Genomic DNA, 24,424 nt, shown 5'->3' with positions numbered 1-24,424 from the left:
GAAGTGAAAGGAGAAGTGTGCTAATGGCTGGTAACTAGATAGCAAAAGCCAAACCAACTTACCCAAAATTGAAAATAAAATCTCGAAGCATAGGATCGGTTGGAATTCATCTTGTTGAGCCTTAATATAAGCTGGCTTTTGAAGTTGGTGACAACTTAGAGGTTCTTTGCCACGATGATGGCATGACAGGTTGTTGGTTCAGGTGTAAGGTAGGTTACAGGTATCACAAAAACGTCTAAAAGTTCAATATGATGCATCCAGGATTGTGATAGTCTTGAAAAGCTCGAGATACCTTGAAATCATATGTCTAAGCTCAACATTGTCGTAAATTGGCTTTCTAACTCCACAATGGAAAACATTTTCAATAGTAGGCCTAGCTCTTGGCTAATTTGTTGTTCGGAGATTTGCCTGATGCCTCAAGTTTTTTTTTTTTTTTTTTGTTTCAATAAAAGGCGAGAACATATTATTGGAGAAACAAAGGAAGAACGTGAGGACTTGAAGAGACTGGATGATGGCAAATGGGTTGAAGTTGAGGGAAAGAAAGATACAAAGTCGTTCATAAGCTCGAGTGTATCCAAGTATAGTATCAAAGAAGTTGGGAACTGTGAAAATAAGATGGTTCCCAAGCTTGTGGCATGATCTTAGGGGTATTTATATGCCTAATTTGCCAATAAGTGCCCACGTTGGGGTGGAATTTATGAATAATCTTGAGGCTATTGGCTTTGTCTTGTCGAACTTGCTATGATTGTGCACTAAAACATGTGATTAGGTGTTACAGGAACTTTCAAGGTGATTGGAGTCCATTCGAGAAAAGGAGAAGCGAGGAAGCACGAAGATAGACTGAGGAGCAAGGCATTGGGGCGCCAATGCCACACCTATAGGCGAGCTTCCCCGCACTGCCTGGCGCGGCGCGCCACAACTTTAACTATTGAAAGCTCCTGTTGGCGCACTGTCTGGTGTGGAGCCCTAGCCTGTGTCCAACGTGCTCAGCGAAAATTTAATTAATTAGGATTCCTTGTTAAACCTGAATTAGAAATACTTTTCCTGAACTCTATAAATAGGACCTTAGGGTTATTATTTGGGGTTCGACTATTTTTTGGTGTGCGAGAGCAATGAGTAAAGTTTTGTAATAGGTTTCAATTCTCCAACGACTCTTCTTATTTTGGAAATCGCATGAGTATTATTTTGCGGTTTTTGAATATTATGAGTGACTAAACGCTCTTGTTCTGGGGTTGTAGCTACAGATTGATTGTTGAAGTATTGATGACTTTGAATTAATTTATGGTAGTCACGTTTAAGTTACTTTTATATTCTTGTTTTTAGTATTTCATGCTTGATCACCATAGAAATAAATTTCTTGTCTACTCTTAAACTCGGACGTAGATAGACCAACAAATATAGAAAGCTTGATCTTCCATTAAGTTGAGTTGATTTGTGTTTAGGAATGACGTCCGGACGAACACCTAGCTTGGTTAATAAACATGATGAAATATAAATGCTCGCCAATTAGGATTGTCTATCCCCGCTCAACGATGTAGTTAGACAACTAATTGGAGTAGGCGATTAGAGGTCGGGAGACCATAATCATATAATTAACCCTGTAATTCAGTAACTTGATAACCTAAATTAGCTCATTGCCTAAGATACGATACATGAAATCCAATGCATGTTGCAGCCCTAGAATTGTCTCCTACTTGCTTAAAACCTCAATTTGAAGTCGTTCACATTAGTTACTTTATTCATTGTATTAGTCGTAGTAGTAATACACAACACTAAACCTCTTTCAAAGTTACTTTTGTTGAATTGTGGAATTGAGTTAATAAATATAAGTTGATTATAAGCCCCTTGGGAACGATAACTCGTTTCTAAAAGAAACTATATTACTTGCGCGACCACGTACACTTGCGTGTGCAATTGGGAGCAACATGGCCCCTGAATACAAGGACTGATTTCAGACAATTCTACGAGTGTTAATGCTGATGTCTAGGAGTGGTCAATTTTTTTCGATAATGGTGAAATGCTTTTGGCATTGTGGGTAAATATTTTGACTTGTAACTAATTCTCAGTGCTGGATTTTCCTTTGTAAACTTACAACAAAACATGGAAAAAACACCTTAAAAGAGCTATAAGCAAGCACTTTATTTAATCATATGATTAAGCAACAAAGAAAGGTAAGAAAAGAAACATCATTATATTTCAATAGTTTCCATCATAGAGAAGGAAACTAGGGGGCTTGAGATGCATCCGGACGCACATCGCTACTATCAAATTGATTTTCATCTTGAATTACATCATTCACCCATTCTTCAGTCATAGGAGTAAGAGGAGGAGTAGGCACATTGCCTTGGCCTTTACTAGCTTCAACTTGGATTTGTCTAGCTTCAAGTTCCCTTTTAAGATCAATATTTATACTATTAAGAGAAGAAAAAGAATTAAGATTAAAAAACAGTGATGTATGTGGATACAAATAAATACAAAATGTTCAATAATATACCTTTGTATATCTGCAAGAATATCTTGCAACTGTTCATACTGACAATAAAGCTATCTACTGGATCAGTCACAATGGCGAACTCTCTAAGTCTATTAGAGATCCAAACATTTCTTCTATGAGGTGTGATCTGAGTCAAATAGCTCTCTAAAATATTTTCACTTCCGTAGAGTATGAAAATCTTTAAACACTTATTTGTAAACTAGTGACGAATAGCCCGTGCAGTGCATGGGCCCAATATCTATTATTTTTTGTCCTAATATATGTGGCACATATAAAATATAGTGAGTTATTTAAATTTACCTAAATTACTGGTCACTTTGTCCTAATTTATGTGATATGGATAAAATTACAAAATTAACCATTTTAAAATGTCTTTCAGATATTTTAAGTTGTTAATTATTATTATTTATAATACTTTTTTGGTAATTTTAAAATGATATATGTTATTTTTTATGTCCCAATATATGTGACCCTGATAGAATTCTGAGAGTCAACCTATTTTATTATATATCTTTTAAATATTTTAAGTAATTTGTAAATGATTTATTAAGATAATTTTTAAGTCATTTGTAAATAGTAGAATGTTCCATCATAAACTCTCTTTTATTATATAGTAGAAAGAATAGAAAATAATAAGAGAAAAATCTAGTAATTCCACATGTCAAGTTAATGGGTAGCCTCAACTCCCACTTATATAATTAAAAAATAACAAAATCAAGTAATCCAAACCTGCTCAAGTGTCAAGCTTGTCCTAATTTTCTACGTCTGATTTCGCTTTTGTCAAATGTTGTTGATACATATATATTTGACATATATTTATGTGAAATATTTTTTGGGCTGCAACTGTCTGTGCTGAAGAGAGAAATTTGTTATAAAACCCTTATATAAAACTACAAATTGTATTTTTTTCAAACTATAGTGGCTTATCGTAAATATAAATCATGTGTTTGCCTCGTTTCCCTTATTTTCATTTTATTAATAAGGAAAAACAAACCTACATGAAGCTTTAACCGCTAGCCCATACATGAGGGAGTAAATTTATAATTAAATAAACGTAATCAATGGTATATATGAGTGTGCGTGTGTGCAACAAATAATTTGACACGTTGAACAATCTAGGACATAGGCATTCACTTCCAAGCGGATATGATGGACATCCTCGATAAGTTATTTGTGCGGTCTCTTCTTGGATTCAAATGTGTTTCAAAGTTTTGAAAAACATTAATCTTTGATCATTACTTTAAGTTGAAGCATCTCAATTCTCAATTATGCAAAAAATGACCAAAAGTTTCTTATTTACCAAACAGGCCGTATATTGTCCATCTATTCTTATCCTTTCAACAGATAGAAGATGTACAAAAACTTGATTACTCTTTCAACTATACACAATTAGGTTGTAAATTTTATTCTTGTTGTGATGGCAATTTCTTTTTTTGATTGCTTCTGCTTGACGTATCTACTATGGAACCCCTCCATACGAGAATCAATGCTACTTCTTTGTCCGAATTTTTTACTCCAAGGTTGTATATGTGGATTGGCATATGAATTATGATGACCATAAAATCCTTAAGATTGACAGGAATCATGTGGTTTGTTGTGAAGTATCTAATGATATACAACTGGTTAAGAATATACAAAAACATAATTGCCCTTCAAACTCTAAATGTGGTAATGCACAATCAATCAATAACTTGGCTATTATCAAGATTTGTGAAACATCCATATTTTTGTTATGAAATTCCTCCCCAAGAGTAATCAATTGTTCTTCCGCACCTATACTTATCTTAATTTTTTCAAAATCAGACTTCAACAAAACTTGTGGGATCTTATAAGTGCAAATAATTCCTAAAATTGAATCACTTTTAAATTAGATTATATTGGGCCGACTAAAAATCAACTCACTACAAACAAAAATAAAAAATCTAACTCATGAAGTTTTGAACGAATTAGACATGTCATCAATTTTTGGGCCAATATTTGACACCTCTAATAGCTTGTGCGTAATGAAGGTCGAAAATATCTAGCAAGTTTCTCGCTATAAATGAGATTCAGAGAAAAAGTCCAATTTCAAATGTTTATTATATGTTGTCTTATCATAGAGACTTATTTTTAAAGTTTGAATTCGTAATATCCTGCTTACACAACAACAATTTAACATTTTAATCCAAACTCACTAGTCACTTCTATCCAAAATTATGTGGGATTCATAGAAAACCTCATTTAAATATGTTTATTATATATTGTCTTATCGTATATTTTTTGTGAGGAACTATTTTTAAAATTTGAACTAGTGATCTCCCGACTACAAAGCACAATTTACATTTTAGTCCACGCTCACTTCTATCCCAAAATAAAATTATTGTAATTTATTAGTGTGATAATCCTAAAAAAAATCTCCAAGTGTAAACGCTCCCAAAAATTTGAATTCATCCAGCGCCAAACTATCTTCTTCTTCTTCACCTCTCTTTCACACAAACCCAGAAAATGCTCTCTCAGTCCTAAAATTCAAGCTTTAATCTCTCCAAGAATCAAACTTTAACAACCCCAACAATGTCTTTTATTAAGCCAACATCTCGCTATGCTAAAACTTCTTTTGATTCTTCAAGATCTTCAACTAAATCTGACCCTTCTTCTTCTACAGACAAAGCTTTAATCAAAATCAAGAAAGGTTCAAATGGGGTTACTCAAACTACCCATCAATCCAATTTCAGCTCAATGGTCAAGAAATTTGTTGAACACAAATCTGCTTCTTCTAAATTGATGAAGCAGCAGCAGCAGCAGAAAAAGGGTGATTTGAAATTGGTTATTCCTGTGGATTTTATAGCTGAAGATTTGAAGAAAACAGCGAAAAGAGGCAGTGGTTTGAGTTCTCTGCATAAAAAATTGTTTAAAGGTTCTTCTTCTGGTGGTGGTGTGAAAAAAGAGGAAGGAAGCGCGATGAAGGCGTTAACGGAGGTTAAGGGTAATACGAGGACATTAGGAATGGTTCTTAGAAGTGAGAGGGAGCTGTTAAGTATGAATAAGGAGCAGGAGGATCAGATTGTTGAGCTTAAGCTGATGCTCGAGGAGAAGAATCGAGAGGTACTCCATTTGTATATTGTATAATTTTAGTGTTGCTTTTGGATCTTGTTTTGCTATTTGCATAAGTTTTTGCAAATGAAGCTTTTTTTCTGTGCAGCTTAATATTTGGTGGCTAACTTTGATTTAAACATTTTGATTAAAAGCTGTGACTTTCTGAATTATTTGGGTAAATTTTTGGCCAAAGATGCTAACTTTTTGGCTTTTTAGTTTAAAGATTTTAGTTTTTGTATGTGGATTTTTTAGGAACATTGGAGGTGTAAATTGGCATCGTGACTTAGTTTGGGAAAGTTGTAGCTAATGTCTTTGGTGTTGGAGGTTTATAATCTTAAAAATGCTGCAATTATATAGTTCAAGATGGCATTTTTATTGTTGGTAAATGTGGGATGATATCACTTTTGCTGGCACATTGGTTAGTTGGAGTTGTTAATGTTTTCTAATGGATTATATGTGAATGTTACTTTAGTTGATGCTTGAAGAGAAAAGGAAAGTGGTGCTATATTTGTATACTGCATAGTTTTATCTTGCATTCTGTCATAATTTTTGATATTTTAACCCTTTCTCTCTACTGTAGAGGGAAGCTTTCTCTGTGCATCTTAATAATTGGAGACTAACTTAGAATGGAATGTTTGACCAACAGCTTGTTCTTGAAATTGTTCAAAAGTTGTGTCCTTTTGAATAATTTGGTTACATTTTATGTTAAGGTGCTAACTTTTTGTCTGTTTTCAGTCGAAGCGTTTATCTTTTGATATGTGGATTTTCAAGAACAGTGAAGGAATAAATTTGCACAAAAATTTCCTGTTCAAGATGGCACATTTGTTGTTGTAAAATGTATCTGGTGTAGGTGGTTGATAGTCTAAAAGAATGATGTAATTATCTTGGTCAAGATGGCACATTTATGTTATCATTGGTTGTTTATTGATGAGCCAGAATTATGCTTGATTTCTAATTGAATGTGTTTGTATGTTGTGGATTTGGTTTATACAAGTTTTTTATCGTAGATTTACTTATTAATGGTGTTTATTCCTTTTCTTTTTGCGAATTTCCATGTTATGGGGGCGGTGTTTGAGTTTAAACAGAAAACCAAACAACCCAAAGTTGTCCCCTTTTTTTCCTCCCATGTAATTTTCAACGCGAATTGAGTTAGTCCTCTGAGGTTACATGAAGGAATTGATGCTTTGAGCTTATGTTACCTCTTTGCTTTAATTTCTGATTTGCACATAACACTTACAGGTTGAGAAGCTTAAGGATTTGTGCTTAAAGCAAAGGGAAGAGATAAAGTCACTGAAAAATTCCATACTGTTCCCGGATGTTATGAACTATCAAGTTCAGGATCTTTTGGAAAAGCAAGGTTCAGAACTCAAACAGGCAAAGCAGCTTATACCAAATCTTCAAAGGCAGGTCACTTCTCTTACTGGGCAACTACAATGCCTAGCTGAAGATCTCGCTGAGGTAACAACAAGTCATTATTGTCTGCCATCTGCTTCATATGAATCATTTTGACTGTTTTTTGGGATCTTTCTTTTGTCTAAACCACGAAATTCTAATCTATCTTGTATTTGGAAAAGCTGCACGATTACTTATGATAAACTTAGTTAAACTCAGACATGTTTTCTGTTGATATCACTAACCTTACTAATCTTCAAAATGAAATAACAGTTGCACCAAACTAGAGTTCGCGGATGTGCTTCAAAGTTTCAAAATATCTACTGCCAAAGAGAACGAGAATCTCCTTGTTTGAATGCTCCATGAACTCTTAAATATGTACAATAAGGATATTACAGAAAATAATATGATTTTCTACCTCACTGATGAACCACAAAGGCTCCTTGACATGAAAAAGTCAGTATCGTTCTTGGTTTCTGCTCTCTCCATCATGATGAAAATATGGAAGAACACTATATGGATCTAGTTGATATATGTTTTTCCTTTAGTCGGTAGATAGCCAAACTATCGCTTCTGCATTTCTTATAAATGATTTGGAGGGAGCTATATGTTGTGATCCTTGTATCGTTTTGTTACATCCAAGTCCATTGGTTTGGTCCCCGTGTGCTTCTTTGGATGTAATAAAGCAAATATCAGTGGTAATTTATCAATTGATCAGCCTTAGATTGTTATAGAAAATGGCTGATACTATGATTTTCACAGGTCAAAGCAGATAAATATGCTATACGAGGGAGCTATGACTCTTTTGGTAGCCCTCCAGAATATGATCAAGAAGAAGCAGCTAATTCTCTGGTAAATATATCTAAATAATGTGCAAAATTTTGCTAATGCAACACGAAGTTTGTTGTGAATGTGAACAAAGTATCAATATTAGCTTAGATAATATCCTTTTATGCAATTATTCTGCTTAAAGTTATCATCCTTTCAAAAGAAATGTGACATGAATGTGCATTGTTAGGCATTTGCTTCAGGGGAGTAATTTGGTTTCTTTGTTTCTATTAGGAATTCAGCTCTGAGGATCACACAATTCCCGGTAGTCCAGATGACATGTTTCTCAAGGATGTAAACCCCTGCTTAACACCTTATTACGCCAAGACAAAGTCCAAGGTGAGTGCTCATGACCTGTGACATTCTTGGCGCTCTTTGAAGCACAGTGCATTTGTTTGTGAAATTCGAACATTATCAGTGAAACCCCTTCTTGGCAGGGCATTTCTGATTTGCTATTGCTTTGTTATATCTTCTCGATGCATGGTGTGCTCTTACAAATAAGGTGACTCGCGTTTCATTGTCTAACATGTTATCTTTCAGGAATTTGATGACTTCAATTCTCCTGATGCTAAAGATTTGGTTAAAAACAACATTCAAGTGTATCATGAGACAAGCTACAATTCCTGTGCAAGGAAGCTGTCGAAAAGTTCAGATTGTCGCCAATGTTCCAATACAGGCAACAAAGCAACTCGGGCAGCTCGTAGGTCTGATGAAAGCAAATGTACTTATGGAAGGCAGGTTCACAATAAGTTCTACTGAGTTGTGCTCAATCCTGACAATGCTTCTTGAGCGTCACAACGCCTTAAATCCAATATAGCTTGCCCGTTGACAACATTCTTAGTGTCAATTCCTGTTCCATTCTCTCCTTTTCGATGTATTTTTCAGAAAATCAATCTGCCTGAGTTGCCTAGACCAAGTATGTAATCAGCATACATTTTGTTGGTATGATCTCTTAATAAGATGCACGTTTGGAGGCTAAATTGTGTTTTTAAGATTGTATTTCAACAAATCTAGTGGGGTAGTGTGTATGCAAACATTATCCTTACTTTGTGCTTGCTTCCAATAGACTCTCAGCTCAAGCAAATATTGTCATATTGGTGATACCACACAAGTACACTCCCAAATTGGAAAAGATTCATTCGATGATATGAATCGTTGTAATTTTAAATATACTAACTATTATAAGATCATGTTGTTTCCACATATGATCTATGATCACCAAGTATTAAAACCATAATACATCAAGCAAGAGAGAATGTTGTAACAAACTTATTTAGAGTTTGAAAATGTTTAACTCTTAACTATTAATTGTAAAAATATTTCTTAATGTTGCATTCTTATGGAGATATTAAAAGCTTCCATCAACATTGTTCCCACCATTAATAGCCATCTTCACAACCTGGAAAACAACTGCAAATCCAAAAGGAAAAAACAAAAGGATTTATCCCATCAATTTAAACAACATACTTGTGACATAACATAACAAGAAAATTTGGTTCTAAAACAAATTGTTATAATAAAATGTTGTTATAAAGGATAGTTGTTATAGAGAGGTTTGATGGTATATTTATATATAGACAAATGACTTTGATATTGATCGACAAGCCAACAAGAAAGAAGTATTAGGAAATCACACAACTTAACTAGAAATGGTTTTTAATATTTAAGGATTAGAGAAGTTATACCAGCATATTGTTATAGATAACATATAATATAACATAACATAAAAAAACCGATTGTTATTATAGTGAAACGTTGTTATAAAGGATAATAAAACAAACATTCAATATTTAAGTATTAGAGAAGAGCTTACAAGATCCAACCACCAAAACAGCAAAGAGTGCAAGAACAATGTGTGCTGGTTCCATTTTGTTCTTTCCTGTTAGAGGATTCAATCCTCTTCTTGTTATGTTCTTCTCAAACTTAGCCACTTTCCTCTCTGCAACTCTTTTTGATGTTGTCTGCCAAATTTTGAACAAGAAAATAAAACAAACCATCATCATTTTCCTATAATCGAATATCGCAGTGTCTAGGCTAGCTAGTTTGCACACATCTCAACATAACAAATTACTATATCATTTTCTAGTAATGGTATTGGCTAGGTCACCTTGTGTGCGCCTCAACTAGTTCCATAGTAACAAATCACTATCATTCTTCTCAATTGCTTTATAATAACAAAAGAAAAGTGAATCTAGCCGAGACAAATAATAATCTATATTTCTTTGGATAAATGTGAAGTGTTTCACCTTTCTAGTGGCTCAAGTAATTCGATTTTTCTTAACAAGTACAAGCAAAAGTAATTTAATTAAATTGTACAAACAAGGGGAATATTTTTTCTTTTTTACAAAAAAAAAAATCAAAGGACAAGGAAATAATAAGTGCAAGTCCATGATTCTTATTGAATTTTTTGGGGGGCGTTTGCAAGAATTTTCTTTTCTTGGCCAATTAGAACACGCCTCAATTATTTTGTCAGATATCTATTATTTCTCATCGGTCTAAGTATCTGATATCCCTACATTTTTGTGACTTCTATGATTTAGCGGTAGGATAATCTTTTCTTATAGCCGTAGCCCCCGCCCGAAAATAAAGAAGCAAACCCCTTTTTGATTCATTCATTAAGAAAAAATAATAATTTTATCAAAAAGTCCCAATAGACACAAATTTTAGTACTTCCTAAATTCAAATAAACGAATCGATTGTGGTAGTTTGATAGCCAACAATCAAATCATGGTGAACCCCCTTTAGAGATTCATATAACTGAACTCAACTAAATTGGAATCGAAGAGTACAACAAATTAATTGCAAGAAATGAGAAAAGAATCCAACATAAATCCCAAAAAAAAAACTAGTAAAAGAGAAGAATTGTTTTTACCATTTTTCTTTTTTTGTTCTTGCTTTTCTTCAAGGGCTGTCAAAGGTTGTAAGAATTTGAGAAAACCTAAAACTTATATGTGAAAAAAAGAAGAAGAAAAATTTATTTTTTTGTGCGTTATATTTGGTAGAAATCAAACATACAAAAGAGGGAAAACATTGAATGCTTTGTTATTCTAATTAAATTTGGTTAAGCATTAATTGCTTTCATACTTGAATACCAAATTTGGATTATATGACAGGTCAGTGTCAAATAACAATGTTTTATTCAAAAATACAAAGTATAGTATAAATTAAGTTGTATTCACATAATCGTCTACTCAAATAAACATTCAATAAAATTGAAGCGATACAAATATTTCTTGCAACTATGCACCATCTCCTAAAACTATATTTCTGTCAAACCTCTTAAACTAATTTGAATCATTCCGATTTTGATCAAAATTTCAAAATTATTAAGAGAGACTATTCAGTTGAAGATTTGTAAAAAGACTTTTCACCATTACTTTAGTCACAACAATTATCGATTACGATCATTATCAACCGCTATACCATTGATCACTAACTACACCTTCAACAATCACAACCATCATCACTCTCAACTATCATCCCACTATCGTTAACCACCAATTCGTTGTTGTTGTTGTCATTAGCCACTACCACCAATCACCTACACCGTCACAAGTTCATAACCATCACCGCCATGGTCGACCATTTTTGCCATCAACCACCACCTTACAACCTTATAATACATTGTGAATATTATATTTGAATTATTTTTATATTAAATATATCAGATATTAAAAAAACAATATTAATCATTCAATATTTAATATTCAAATTCAAACATCTTATTCGATTAAAAAAAATACACCCTTCATATATCACCTAAAATTTTACTAATCTTTTCCACAACTAGCAAAAAAGAAATTTATTGAATATAACCTCATATGTAATGTGTTTGTAATATATAACAATTGACATATCATATAATAAGGAAATGATAAAGCTAAACATGAAATGATTATAACACTCTCACCAACTTTGTTCTTTGATTTATTTTACAACATAGATAAAAAAGATTTTAAAAAAAAGACCAAAGTTACATTACATTATTATTATTACATTGCATTGCCCTTTCCTTTACTATTTCCATACAAACGAAAGAGACTAAAAGCAGAAATAGCAGAGAGAACTATCATGCTAAGGCTTACTATCAAAGAACTTGCAATTCCTTCTCCAACTTGGTTACAAAATTTCCCATACATATTGCATATCTTCATCCATTGTAATTCTGTTTGCCCTAACTTGGCAAACACCGCCGATTGCGCAGCCGCAGCCACCGCCGTTAGTGTCACGTAGGCCATCAACTGCAAATTTTGGGGGAAAATGACATCTCAGTAATGAATTCAGGATTTAAATTTTATAAATGAGTTATGAATTTTATAAAAATGTAAATAGACTAAAAGAAGGAATGATGTGATAGGAATAAGAATTATAAAAATAATGATTAAGAAAAAGTTATGTAATTGGACCATATGTTCTATTCATTCTGAGTTCATTTATTTGGGTTATGACTCACTTCTGAATTTTTTATGAGTTATGAACTGTCTATGAATTTAATGGTTCCACTACAAACAAAACATTGATTTCTAGAATAAGTCATTATTGCTACAACAACTACTCTGCTTCCCAAGAACCATTACTAGACTTCAAAAATTCATAATAATTAAATAAGAGCTAGTGAGAGGTTTCGAATTTGGGTCATGGATCACATTTTTAGGGAGCACGTCATTCCTAACGTAAGACTTTCAGGCACAAATTTGAATTGATTAGACTTCAATACGGATATTTAACACCTTATGAAAAACTAAAAAAAAACAGAACATAATAGGTAGCATTTGATTTAATTAATTGTACCTGATCACCAGAAAAAATAGCCCAAGCCAATGGTTTATTGAAGAGAACAGTTCCTCTAATCATGCTTAAAATGCATCTTAGAACTTGCACCAATGAGTAGGCAGCAGCTAATCCATTGGCTATCACTAAAAACCTGCACAAACTTCACTTTATTAACCTTTGGACACTTAAAAACTTGGCCAAATAAACACCACCAAAGGTTTTGGGCTCCTAGAACCTTAATCAAAAGGCTCAGGTTCGAGATTTGAATAAAATCATCTTAATTAAAGATCTAAACTAGTGTTTTATTTTAAGTAGAATATCCGAACAAACTAAAAGTCTCGAGTTCAAAACTTGAATGAAATAATTAGTCGCCTTAGTATAAGAGCAAAACTTTAAAAAAGATTCAATATCTCTAAGTTTAAAACTTGAATAGAATTGCCTTTATTAAAAACACTTTATTTCAAGTAGATTTCTAGAAAAACAAAAGCTTTCATACCCAAAAGTACTTAGAACAGACACACCAAAGGTCTTAGGATTCGAGAGTACTTAAATAGAGAACTTTATTTCTTCGAGTAGAGAAAGCTTTCATACACCAAAAGTACGTCTTGAGTTCTTAACTTTCAAAATACAAATTTAAATTTGAATTAGTCAGAACCAAAATGAATTAAACAAGAGAAGAGAAAATAACTTACACAAGAGCTTTCATATCAGTAAATTTAGCAATTTTCTCAATAGAGAAAATAACTTTAGCTTGTTTGTCAGTCCCAATAAGAATAGCACCAAGAATTGCTAAACCAAAAATGATACACCTTAACACAAGCTCAGTAACTCTAACTCTCCTATCAATTACTTTCAAATTATTTCCATCATAAACTGGAACATTTCCAGGACTAACTCCAATTCCCAAATAATTCATCTTTTTTTTTATTTTATATAACACAAACTCAAAGCCTTTTTTTTATTATTATGAGGTTGGAGAAAGCACAAGAAAAGGGCAATTGCTATTTTCCAAGAAAAGTTGAACCATGCACTTATATAGAAAAAAACTCTCAATGTGTGTGTTTCACATATTTAATGCAACATTTTAATTATTTAGAAAAAAATACATTTTATGAGATATGTAGTGATGGAGCTTAGCTGCACCTATATATTATAGGACTGTGAGAATGCCAAGTGGTTTTGATCATTACCTTATTTAAACAGTAAAAGAAATAAACTTAACTTTTTTTCTTATATATTTTTCATAACCAACTCACTTATTAGAAAACTATAGGTAAATCAAGATTATTATTTTTTAATCACAATTTATGCGACGTATTTTATTTTTTTGCCTATTTTATTAAAATATGATATTCTTCTATATTTATAAACACTAAAACTCTAAATTTTTCATTTTAATAAGTTGAGTTATAATCATACAGATATAATCGCTTGTTTTAAATTTAACTATTTTATTTTTTTCTTAAATTGTGTGGTAAGAGAGTAATTAATCTAATAAAATGGTAATCAACTTGCTCTAACAAATTAAAATCCTTTCGTAATATAAAAAATAATAATAGTATTAACATATTTTTGTTGTCATTATCGATCAATACATATAACTTCGAATTCAATAAAATTCAGTGAAATGTAGGAAGGATGTAGTATGAGTCTTCGAATTCAATAAAATTCAGTATAATGTAGGAAGGGTATAGTATGAGTTTTCAGCATGTCATAAAATTAGGATTTTCATTGAAGTGTTCGAAATATAAAAAGTAATCATATTAAGAAGTTAAAAGAAGATCAACATTTATTATATATACATAAAAAATATTTTTTCATGTATATAATATAATCTTCTGGCGAAGGAGATTTAAAGGAACTCCTCGACTCTTTCTAGCTCCGTCTCAGCTCTCACTCACACACAAAGCTCCACATGTACAAATAGGAAAAAAACACCTCAATTTTCATGCATAATAATGCAATAATTGGAGATGGGAAAGAAAAGTAATAAATGGAGTCTGATCAGCTTGCAATTGAATGAAGGCAATGCCCCTTCTGTCTCATTTCAATCCTTATATTTCGCTTTTTAAAAGTCAAATTATGTTAACATTAATAAATAATTTATAACATAATTTTCATCAAATAAAAAAAAATTACAATTTATAATACTTATTGTATTTTAAATATCTAAATTTTAAATATAAAATATTAAATTTATCTAATTTCATTTAACTTACTTTCAAAAATAAAAATATTACAATTAATTTGAAACGGAGGGAGTTTTATATTTTCTGGGAAGAGACAACAATTACTTGTCCCAAGGTGCAAAGAGAGATAAGGATGAGAAATTGCCTTGAATTTTCTGCTGAATTATAGTGTGGTGAATGGCATTTATGATGACCATTATTTCATCTCCATGCATACCAAAATGGACATAACTATGTGTTTTATAATTTTTTTTCTTCCTGTTTTAAATTATTGAACAAATAATGTAATTGTTTTTTAATTACTCATTCGATGTTTGATATATTTTCTTTGGAATCATAATTTATTTAGCCATTGAAAAAAAAAGAAGGGAAAAGTGTCTGAAAAATACTTTAACTTTGGCCGAAATTGCTGTTACGATACCAAACTTTATGGAGGACCTTTTAACCCTCCCCCCCACCGCACTATTTAATAGTGTATTTTATAGATATATATGTGCCCACGTGGGCACATTACTATTTATAATGATGCAATATTTATGATGTCCACGTGGGCACATATATATATATATATATATATATATTTAAAATACACTATTAAATAGTGCAGAGGATAAAAGGTCATTTCCAAAGTTCGGTATCATTACAGTAATTTCAGTCAAAGTTTGAATATATTTCAAACTTTTTTCCCAAAAAAAAGATGTCAACTTGAATCTAAAATCTATAATTAAGAGCGAAGAATCATATGTCTCAGGCTCATCACAATTATGTGTGTGTGAATCATAGGTTGGAAAATCTAAGGAAAAAAGAAACAAAAATCCCAAAGTTGCTGAAATCATAATGAAGACCACACTTGAATTTTTCCTTTAGTGAAAGTGGTAGGGACATTGGTTGCCAAAGGTGTAAATTTTCCAAACAAAAAAAGATGTTTTCAATTTGTGATAATTTAGATTCACATCCAAAAAGTTGTATTTCACCCTAACGTTCTCTATCAATTATTACTTCATTCCAAAAGCTCGAATTTTTAAAAAAAAGGATAATTATGAATTTGAATAATTTCGATAATCTAATTCACAAAATATGTACAAAGTATATCAATAGTATGTATGTTGTGTATATTGATAATGTATATATTAGGCATATTTTGATCATATTGATGGTTAACAATAGTGCTAACTATTCAATTTGTGAAGGTGAAAAGCAATCCAGTAGCAGGTACAACTACTTCATTCCACTAACAAAAGTGCTAAAATAAAAAAGAATTCTTCCATCGATTTGATTTATATATTCAACTAAGTTGCTTATTAGATTACGAGAAAATGAATTTATCTTACTAAAAATTTTCATGAGTTTTTTGAATTAATAAATGAACAGATCAATAACCAACTTAAGTTTGAGCGAAGTCGTGCTTTCGTAAGCTAATTTTGAGGTCTAAGGGTAAATTTATAGTTTTAAAATGGTCAACAAAGTACAAGCATTGAATTATATTTTTACACACTTCTAACGAATTAAGTTGCCCATTTAAATATTATATTTTTGAAAAATAATTGAGTTAACATTGAATTCTCATCAAGCAACAAACGACAGGCTAAGATCTTGCTATATATAATTATTTGACTGTTAGTCACCATCAAAATCATCATTTATTTCTTAGATTAGATCGTGATTTCTAAGAAATCGATAAGCGATTAAAAAATGTTAACATGATTTATTTTGATTCGTAAAAGCCTTTAACGAATAGAGTTAATCGATATTTTTGTGTGAAGAATTAGAAGATAGTCAACAAAATAGAGCGCTTGAGAGTTTACTCAACAAGACTTATAATTTGTCTATAATATTGCATCTAAGTTTGTCTTTTGGTGTGCTAGACATATACACATTTATATTAGCTTGTTGTACAAACTTTGGAGGAAAAAGTATAGTGTGTAGGAGGAGTTTTGACTATATTCTAGGTTCAAATTTTCTAAAAATAATGTTTCGTTTGCATTTAATTTTTAAAAAATAATGACCAGATCGAGATTTTTAGAGAGAAAAGAAAGTGAATAATTAAGAACATAACTCTTCTGTAATTTAGAGTGTATTGTTTTTGATAAAATTGAACACACACTTTATGATATTTCTGAAAAAAAATCAAGCAATATAACTTGTATTAATGCCCAATATTAATCATTTTTAAGTTAAAAAATGTAGTGATAACTTATGTAAATTAGACCTCTTTTATGATTGTATATAGTTGAAAGTTGAAAGAATGGAATTGGGAAATGTGTCCATTTTGATAAGGAAACCCCATCCATATTCACGATTAAATTCCATATTGTTGGGACATAAACATAAATATATATGTCAGACAAAATGGAAATTTCAATATCATGCATTTACCTTATTCAATAAAATAAATAATACTTTAATAACTACTTGTAGATATGAATATTAATTGGTCCTCTTTTTTGCTTCATCTTCTGCTTTTATCCCCACATTTTAGACTCAAATTTTGTTCACACACGCAACATATCATATGGTTCTTAAATAACTTTTACTAGACTATAAATGTTGTGAATAATTCAAATAATGCTTATGTATCAATTATTTGGATAGAATAGGCCAATTAATTGGACAACCCAACAAGATATTTGCTTGGGATCCGATCTAGATTGATATATATTGGAGCAATATGTTTTTGTATATTATGTTATAAATTTATAGTGTTTGTTATCCGATTTCCTGCTTTGTTTACTATATTCTAATATATCATCTTCTTCTGTTATTCTTTCCTTAGTTGGTGTTTGCTATTACCTTATTGTTCCAATTTTTAAATATAATTTAGGTTCATTGAGTATAAATTATTAAATATATTTAATTTTTGCATTGAACATTGATTTGTATCAATAAATAAAGCTAATTTCTTTCAATTTAGCCAAAGGTTAATCGTGAGCCTTTGCACTGTAGTCAACTTTTTGTCCCTTCATTATTAGTAAATTTTCTTGGATATCGTGATTAAGCATATTTAAGCTTCAATTTATTTGAAAATGATGTCCCTTAGCTAATAAGAACGTACTATATATCAACCATTTGGTTATCTATGTGTTATCTTAAATTTGTATTTTCACTCCATATATTAGGATATTATAATTTCCTACATAAAGGAATCAAAATTACATATTTGAAACTTAAATGTGCCTAAGTCATGTATCAAAATAAGCTTTGTAACACTAGCTAAATTAGCTTAATTAATATTAACCTTATTGATTGTCCAACTAATAAAATTCCTTTGTTATTTCATTTCTTCAAAATATTCATGACGTGCGTTAGCCGTTCTAGAAAATATAAAATACTAGTAAAAGGAATTCTGGAGATTGAGAATATCTAATATTTTCATTGACAATTATCTTTTCTTAGGAAATTGGGGATAATTGAAATAGCAACTTAATTAGTAAGGTAAAAGGTGTCAACGTATTTGAAGACTTTCTGGTTTTCTATTTTATTTTATAATCGCGAGGCTTTCAACTAACTCCACGAGATACGGACTAGTTTATATGAATAAAAATAAAGAACGGATCTAGAGTTTGATATTAGGGGAAAAGAAATAAAAGGAAAAATAAGAGAGGTAAACTTATAAGAATGACATTGGATACTCAAACCAAAATTCTCACATCTTTCCATTAAGTAAATTCGTTTATGTAAGTAAAAAATAATAATTAAAACATATAAATAGACAAAAGAAGAAATAAATTTAACTCTGGGAAGTAAGATTGATCAAGGAATAACCTCAAATTTGCAAACATCATGGCCTGTCAATAGAAAATGACAAAAAAATAATTAATTAAATTCTCTACATTACAAAAGAAACTAGTGCAATAAGTTGGAGTCGACTATATATGCATATTACAAACCATAATAACTCCTAGCTAGAATGCATAAAACCTAAAGTAAACGTACTAATATGATTAAAACACATTCTCCATCTATATGAAAAGTAGTATAAATTGCAAGTTTTTCATATTAGTCCATAATTTACGTCTCGAGAAGCGAAAAGTGACAGGACAAATAAAGGGAGTAATTGATTAATTTGATGGAAACTTACTTGGATCACGGGCAGTTAAAAGAGCAGCAGAATTGAAGTAGCAATTAGCCCCTTTTTGTTTCATGTTTTGGTAGTAGCTATTGAATGCATAAGAGGCATGTTCTTTCACAGTATTTGGAAGGTAACATGGTTGATTCTCTTGTATTTTTGTGCAATTTGCTCCATTTTCACATGCCCATTTCAGGGCTTGAACCAACTCATCATCTGGTGTTTGTTCATCAGCTATGCACCAATCATGAAATTGTCCCTCTACATACATATATCAAAGAGTACTTAACATAATTTAATCAGATATCTCGAGTTCATTCAAAATTCAAAAATAACAAATTTCTAGATAAAGGAGTACTTTGTCCCAACTTGAACCTAAATAAATTGGTCCAAATAGGTTCTGAATAACAGATGATTAAACAAACAAAAAATAGACTCTTACTCTTAACTATCTATATACCAAAGGGCCTGGCCCAAAAATATAGGAGACACAGAAAATTTCATATAGTCGATTCTAACTCATAATGAATTAAGATGAAGTTGATTAATGATACTAAGGTGTGCTTTTTTTTTTTCATACTTTGGTGGAACTAGGCTATTAGTAGATCCAATTACCAAATCTTGACAAGTGAAACATGGCAATATATAGATCTAAGTTTGCAGCCAAATTATATTCAATTCTTAGTTAGATTTAACCATTATAACAAGTTAAAATAGATAGTTAAACAATTACTACTAGTACTATATACTTACTATAATAAGAAAAACCAAATTCTTACCAGATTTGAAGGGAATAATTGAGAAGAAGATGAGAACAATTAGAATCTTTATCAATCCAAATGACATTGATCTTGTATGTAAATATCTTGAAATAGACATGCTCATTACAATGTATGAAATTTGAATCCTTTGATTGTGCAAATAGTGACTTAAAATGTATGCAATCATATTACAAATTGTCTAGTTTGCCCTCAAGTATCAACACATGTTATAGGATTTATATATTTAGTATAAAGGGTCATAATTGTCAATAGACTATAAGGCATATAATCTTTACAAGCATATAGATCACCGACTTGAGAAGAAAACATAAAGCTAAAAAAGTGGAAAATTCCCCTCTCTATGTCCTCCGCTTGTCTATTGTAATAGGTTGATTCTCCTTCAAGCATTACAATCTTAAGTGTATGGCACGTAAATATAGACTAATTAATGGCCTAATACTATCTCAACAATTAAACTAGAGTATGATGGTAAGTGGTGGCGATAACTAATTCTGATCGATAATGAATGTGCGATGGTGGTTGTTGTAGCTAAGTTAGGTGTGATAATGTCTGATAGTAATAATTATACTGTGGTGGTATGTAGTGATAGTTAGTGATGCCAAATTATAATTGCAGCGGACGATGGTAGTAGATAGTGATAGTAGTGATAGAGATAGAGATGGCTAACGGTCAATATTACATAAAAGTGTTTATGATGTCTGAGAGTGGTGGTAGTTATTGATGACGAATTATAATTGTGGTGGACAATTGTGATAGATGGTAGTGGTCTGGTAGTAACATCGACAAACATGAGATAATGGTTGGTGATGGTGATTCAGTTAATGATAATTGATAGTGATAATAGTAAATAGATGATGCCACCACCCCCGGCCCACCCGACGGGAGGTGGTGATTGACAATAGTGATTAAAGTTCAAATAAGCAAGACCAAAAACATTGTGGATCCATGAAGATGGGCCGGGCCATAAAAATTGATTAATAGCAAAGCCCAAAATTGACCTTCAAGCCCAACAACCGTTTAGAGTGAATCCCCTGCCGTTCTTCTTCCTTTCTTGGTTCATCCTCCAAATTTGACAAAGCTTTCAACTTTCTCTGTTTTTGGAGTTTTGAGTATTAAAATCCATTGATTTTGATCCCAAAATCATACTAAAACAGTGCTTAGCAAACAAAGAAATGAGTAATTTCTCCATTTATATTCATCATGTGCAGCAATGAGGAGCATTAATGGCAGAAAAATCGTTTCTTTATTCAAATCTGAAAAATTACTTCAAAACCCAGAAACAGATATATGAATGGCAGCAAGAATCTCCATCAAACACTTGACCCCTTATTTTTCTTTCACAAAAAAATCCCAATTCTCTTCATTAACACCTACTTATCAATCCAAAGCTTTGGAATTTCTTGATTCATGTCAAAGTTTGGCACAGCTCTTTCAAATCCAAGCACATTTGATAATAACTGGTCTTTTACAAGTACAAAATCCCTCATATTCTTGCAGATTTTTGAAGCTCTGTACTCAACATTGTGATGATATTGAATATACTGCATTGGTATTTAAGTGCATTCATTTTCCGGATACTTTTTCAGTTAATACTGTTATAAAAGCTTATGCTTGTAGTTCTTTTCCTGATAATGCTGTAGTTTTCTATTTCCAAAGGCTTAAAAATGGGTTCTTGCCTAATAGTTTTACATTTCCACCTCTCATGAGTGCTTGTGCTAGAAGGGGTCGTTTGGATTCGGGTCAGAAGTGTCATGGACAAGTTGTGAAAAATGGTGTTGATGGAGTTTTGCAAGTGCAGAACTCTTTAGTGCATTTTTATAGTTGTTGTGGTTTTATTGATCTTGCTAGGAAGGTATTCGATGAAATGCACCAAAGGGATGTTGTGTCTTGGAACAGCATTATGAATGGATATGTAAAAGTGGGTGAATTAGTCGTTGCACGACAGTTGTTTGATGCAATGCCAGAGTGTAATTTAGTTGGGTGGAATGTCATGATGACTGGGTATTTGAATTCGAATAACCCTGGGAAGTGCTTAAAGTTGTTCAGAGAAATGGCACAGAGGGGATTGAATGGGAACGATACAACTATAGTTATTGCAGTGACTGCTTGTGCTAGGTCAGCTCGAATGAAGGAAGGAAAATCTGTTCATGGGTGTCTTATTAAGGCATCGAAAGACTTGAATTTGATTGTTAGTACGACTTTAATCCATATGTATAGTAGATGCGGAAGAGCAGAAATAGGTCGTTTAATTTTTGATCGGATATCGATCAAGAACATAGTTTGCTGGAATGCAATGATTTTGGGGTATTGCATTCATGGAAGCCCAAAAGATGGGCTTAATCTGTATTCAGACTTGCTGAGTAGTAGATTAGAAAGTACAGAAAAAAATCATGTCAAGTACCATGCGCTTCCAGATGAAATCACATTTGTCGGTGTCTTATGCGCTTGTGCCCGTGAAGGACTGTTAACAGAAGGAAGAAAACACTTTGGAAACATGAGTGATGTGTTTGGTATAAAGCCCAGCTTTGCACATTATTGGTGCATGGCTAATCTCTTGGCAAATGTTGGCCTAATGCAAGAAGCAATAGAAACACTGAAGAACATACCAGTGGAGAGCAATTTGCCACTGGAATCCTCATTGTGGTCTGAATTGCTTGGCTCAGCACGCTTTGGACGGGATGTAAGTTTAGGAGAACAAATTGCGAATAAGTTGATTGATCAAGACCCCAAGAATTTTTGGCATTATTTATTGCTGGTGAACATCTATGCTGCAGCTGGTCGTTGGGATGAAGTAGCTCAGACAAAGGAGAAAATGAAGAATAGAGGAATAGAAAGAACACCAGGTTGCAGTTTAAAAGACTTGAAGGAAATTGTTCACAACATGCCAGCCACATAAAGTGCAGGTATCTTTTCGTTAGCTGGTGTCTTCTATTTACCTGCATAATAGCCTTTGCTTTTAAGGAAAATCATACTTAGATGCATGACCCTATATGTTCTCATATCATACATGTTCATAAAGTTTGTGTCCTACTTTCTGAGAATATATCAGCTGGGAACCTAAAAGTGATCCTGAAGATATCACCATGAGGTCTCAGGTTCAGTTCCCAGCAGAAATAAAACACTAGGTGATTACTTCCCATTTGTTCTAGCCTTGGTGGATGGAGTTACCAACCTATTGCTAGTGGGAGGTGACAAGTATCCCATGGAATTAGTCAAGATGCGAACAAGCTGGCCCCCGATACCACGGTTTAAAAAAAAACAAATAATTGTGTACTTTATGGGAAGACCAAATATTAACAAATCATATTCCTTTCATAGTTAAACTTGTTTGGGTTACTTCCATAGTTGTTATTCTTCATTTAAGACGTTATCGCTTATTTAGGTGCAATATGTAGATATTACTGGTTAATGGGTGTATCTTTATTGCAAAAGTATTCAAAACCTTTTTCTTTGTCGTACATTTATCCAAAGTCGCCAGTGTTTCCATGCTATGAAGTTTTTATAGCTATGAGTGGTGAAAGAGTGAACTTAATTATCTTTTACTCAAGTGATGTGAGCAATCTTCTTTTCTATGCTCCATAAAAAAGAAGAAATAAGAAATTGGTTGAAGGACAAGTAAGTGATTAATTGTACGAGCAACTTAATAGCAATTTGAGTTGCTGTACTCAAGTAAGAGCAAATATACTTTTTTTTTGTGGTTAATTTAACTAGTAATACCTACTCTTTTGTCAATTTTGAGTTTGAGTAGACTTCGGACAAGGACTTCCATATTACAGTCTGATACCTTTCTCTTGTTAGAGTCGTTTTTTAAACTGGACGTAGTTGACAAGCTAGCTAATGTTGCGTTGAATGGAACATCGAAGAACAGGTTAAAAAGTCCGTCTTATAGTCTTGCCTTCTTTCTTAATCACACCAATCCTGTAAAATATTAATGCTTGTTGACTATTTCTCTAAGTTAATTCACCCCACATAATCTTGGAAATTCTGTGCCAACCTTTAAATAGGTACTCCCTATCTTAGAATTCAAATTCTATGAGCATAACTAGATATCTTACTCCTATCTTCGTTTGATTTATCCAGCTGTCTGTGCTTCTCTGATACTTTGGGCTCTAACAATGAAGAATATAAATTGCACGAGATGCAGCAGCAGCTTCAATGGAACATTTTTGATGAATCTATGGCTACTGTCCTTGCATCAGAAGGTGCTTTGAAAAAGCTAAACATCATGGTAAAGACTTAACAGCTATGATGGATCAGTACCTTCATGCATATATGTCAAAGTATTTGTACTTATTTGAGATGTAATAAATTGTATACCTTTAAAACGACCAAAAATAAAATCGTATACCTTTGAGATCTCATCATGATCCTGCTTATTATTATTCTTTTCTTCTCAGGGAGGCTTTACTGATGACTTTGGTTACAAACCTAAATGTCTACTGCCGTGCCCTTGTCCAAGAATGACTCAAAGTCCAGATATGCAGGGCTCATGGGATGCTTTACTGGTAAACTCCAACTTTGTTTTCAGATGTTGATGGTGTTCTTCTGTTAGAACAAACAATATTCAACTACAACTTTACCATTCTCAAAAAAAACAAACAATATTCAACTACAAAATGCATGAGTTAACTAAATGTTTTCCTGATCACCTCTAGGATTTCTGATTTCAAAATGAATTTTGGAATAAAGAATGACTTGGAAGATGGGAATACTGCAATCACATCCTCCTTTGGGTCTCTACAAGAAGGTCCATAAACAGATGGGAGATGTGTGGAACGGAAGGTGGTGGTATAAACTGATTATGAAGATGATGGAAGAAAGGGCAGAA

The 24,424-nt window shown here is 32.3% G+C and overlaps 5 protein-coding genes across 6 annotated transcripts in view; 3 read left to right on the top strand and 2 right to left on the bottom strand.

The window, feature by feature from the left end:
• Positions 1-24,424, top strand: part of LOC125844654 (40S ribosomal protein S28-like) — a 122,604-nt gene that overhangs the window by 95,000 nt on the left and 3,180 nt on the right. The window lies entirely within an intron of this gene.
• LOC125844642 (uncharacterized) lies at positions 4,887-8,789 on the top strand. The gene is made up of 5 exons (XM_049523955.1): positions 4,887-5,575; positions 6,806-7,024; positions 7,721-7,810; positions 8,021-8,125; positions 8,327-8,789. The coding sequence occupies exons 1-5, from the start codon at positions 5,045-5,047 to the stop codon at positions 8,543-8,545; spliced, it is 1,164 nt and encodes a 387-aa protein (XP_049379912.1). The 5' UTR covers positions 4,887-5,044; the 3' UTR covers positions 8,546-8,789.
• LOC125844649 (CASP-like protein 2B1) lies at positions 11,664-13,562 on the bottom strand. Its single transcript, XM_049523963.1, has 3 exons — positions 13,252-13,562; positions 12,578-12,710; positions 11,664-12,027 (listed from the first exon to the last, which is right to left on the bottom strand). Exons 1-3 carry the CDS (start codon positions 13,473-13,475, stop codon positions 11,779-11,781), a joined length of 606 nt encoding a protein of 201 aa, XP_049379920.1. The 5' UTR covers positions 13,476-13,562; the 3' UTR covers positions 11,664-11,778.
• LOC125844653 (glucan endo-1,3-beta-glucosidase 4-like) lies at positions 18,345-19,748 on the bottom strand. 2 transcript variants are annotated; one of them, XM_049523969.1, is made up of 4 exons: positions 19,670-19,704; positions 19,594-19,639; positions 18,827-19,075; positions 18,345-18,533 (listed from the first exon to the last, which is right to left on the bottom strand). In XM_049523969.1, the coding sequence occupies exons 1-4, from the start codon at positions 19,697-19,699 to the stop codon at positions 18,499-18,501; spliced, it is 360 nt and encodes a 119-aa protein (XP_049379926.1). In that variant the 5' UTR covers positions 19,700-19,704; the 3' UTR covers positions 18,345-18,498. The 2 variants fall into 2 exon arrangements, with proteins under 2 accessions (XP_049379926.1, XP_049379925.1); XM_049523968.1 differs by having other exon boundaries at positions 19,594-19,748.
• LOC125844640 (pentatricopeptide repeat-containing protein At3g51320-like) lies at positions 20,633-23,824 on the top strand. Its single transcript, XM_049523952.1, has 2 exons — positions 20,633-22,499; positions 23,677-23,824. Exon 1 carries the CDS (start codon positions 20,888-20,890, stop codon positions 22,490-22,492), a length of 1,605 nt encoding a protein of 534 aa, XP_049379909.1. The 5' UTR covers positions 20,633-20,887; the 3' UTR covers positions 22,493-22,499; positions 23,677-23,824.

Source organism: Solanum stenotomum, chromosome 11 (genome assembly GCF_019186545.1).
Source record: "Solanum stenotomum isolate F172 chromosome 11, ASM1918654v1, whole genome shotgun sequence".
Taxonomy (NCBI): domain Eukaryota; kingdom Viridiplantae; phylum Streptophyta; class Magnoliopsida; order Solanales; family Solanaceae; genus Solanum; species Solanum stenotomum.
Note: the sequence above shows the minus strand (reverse complement) of the source record. Positions and strands in the feature narration are given on the sequence as shown.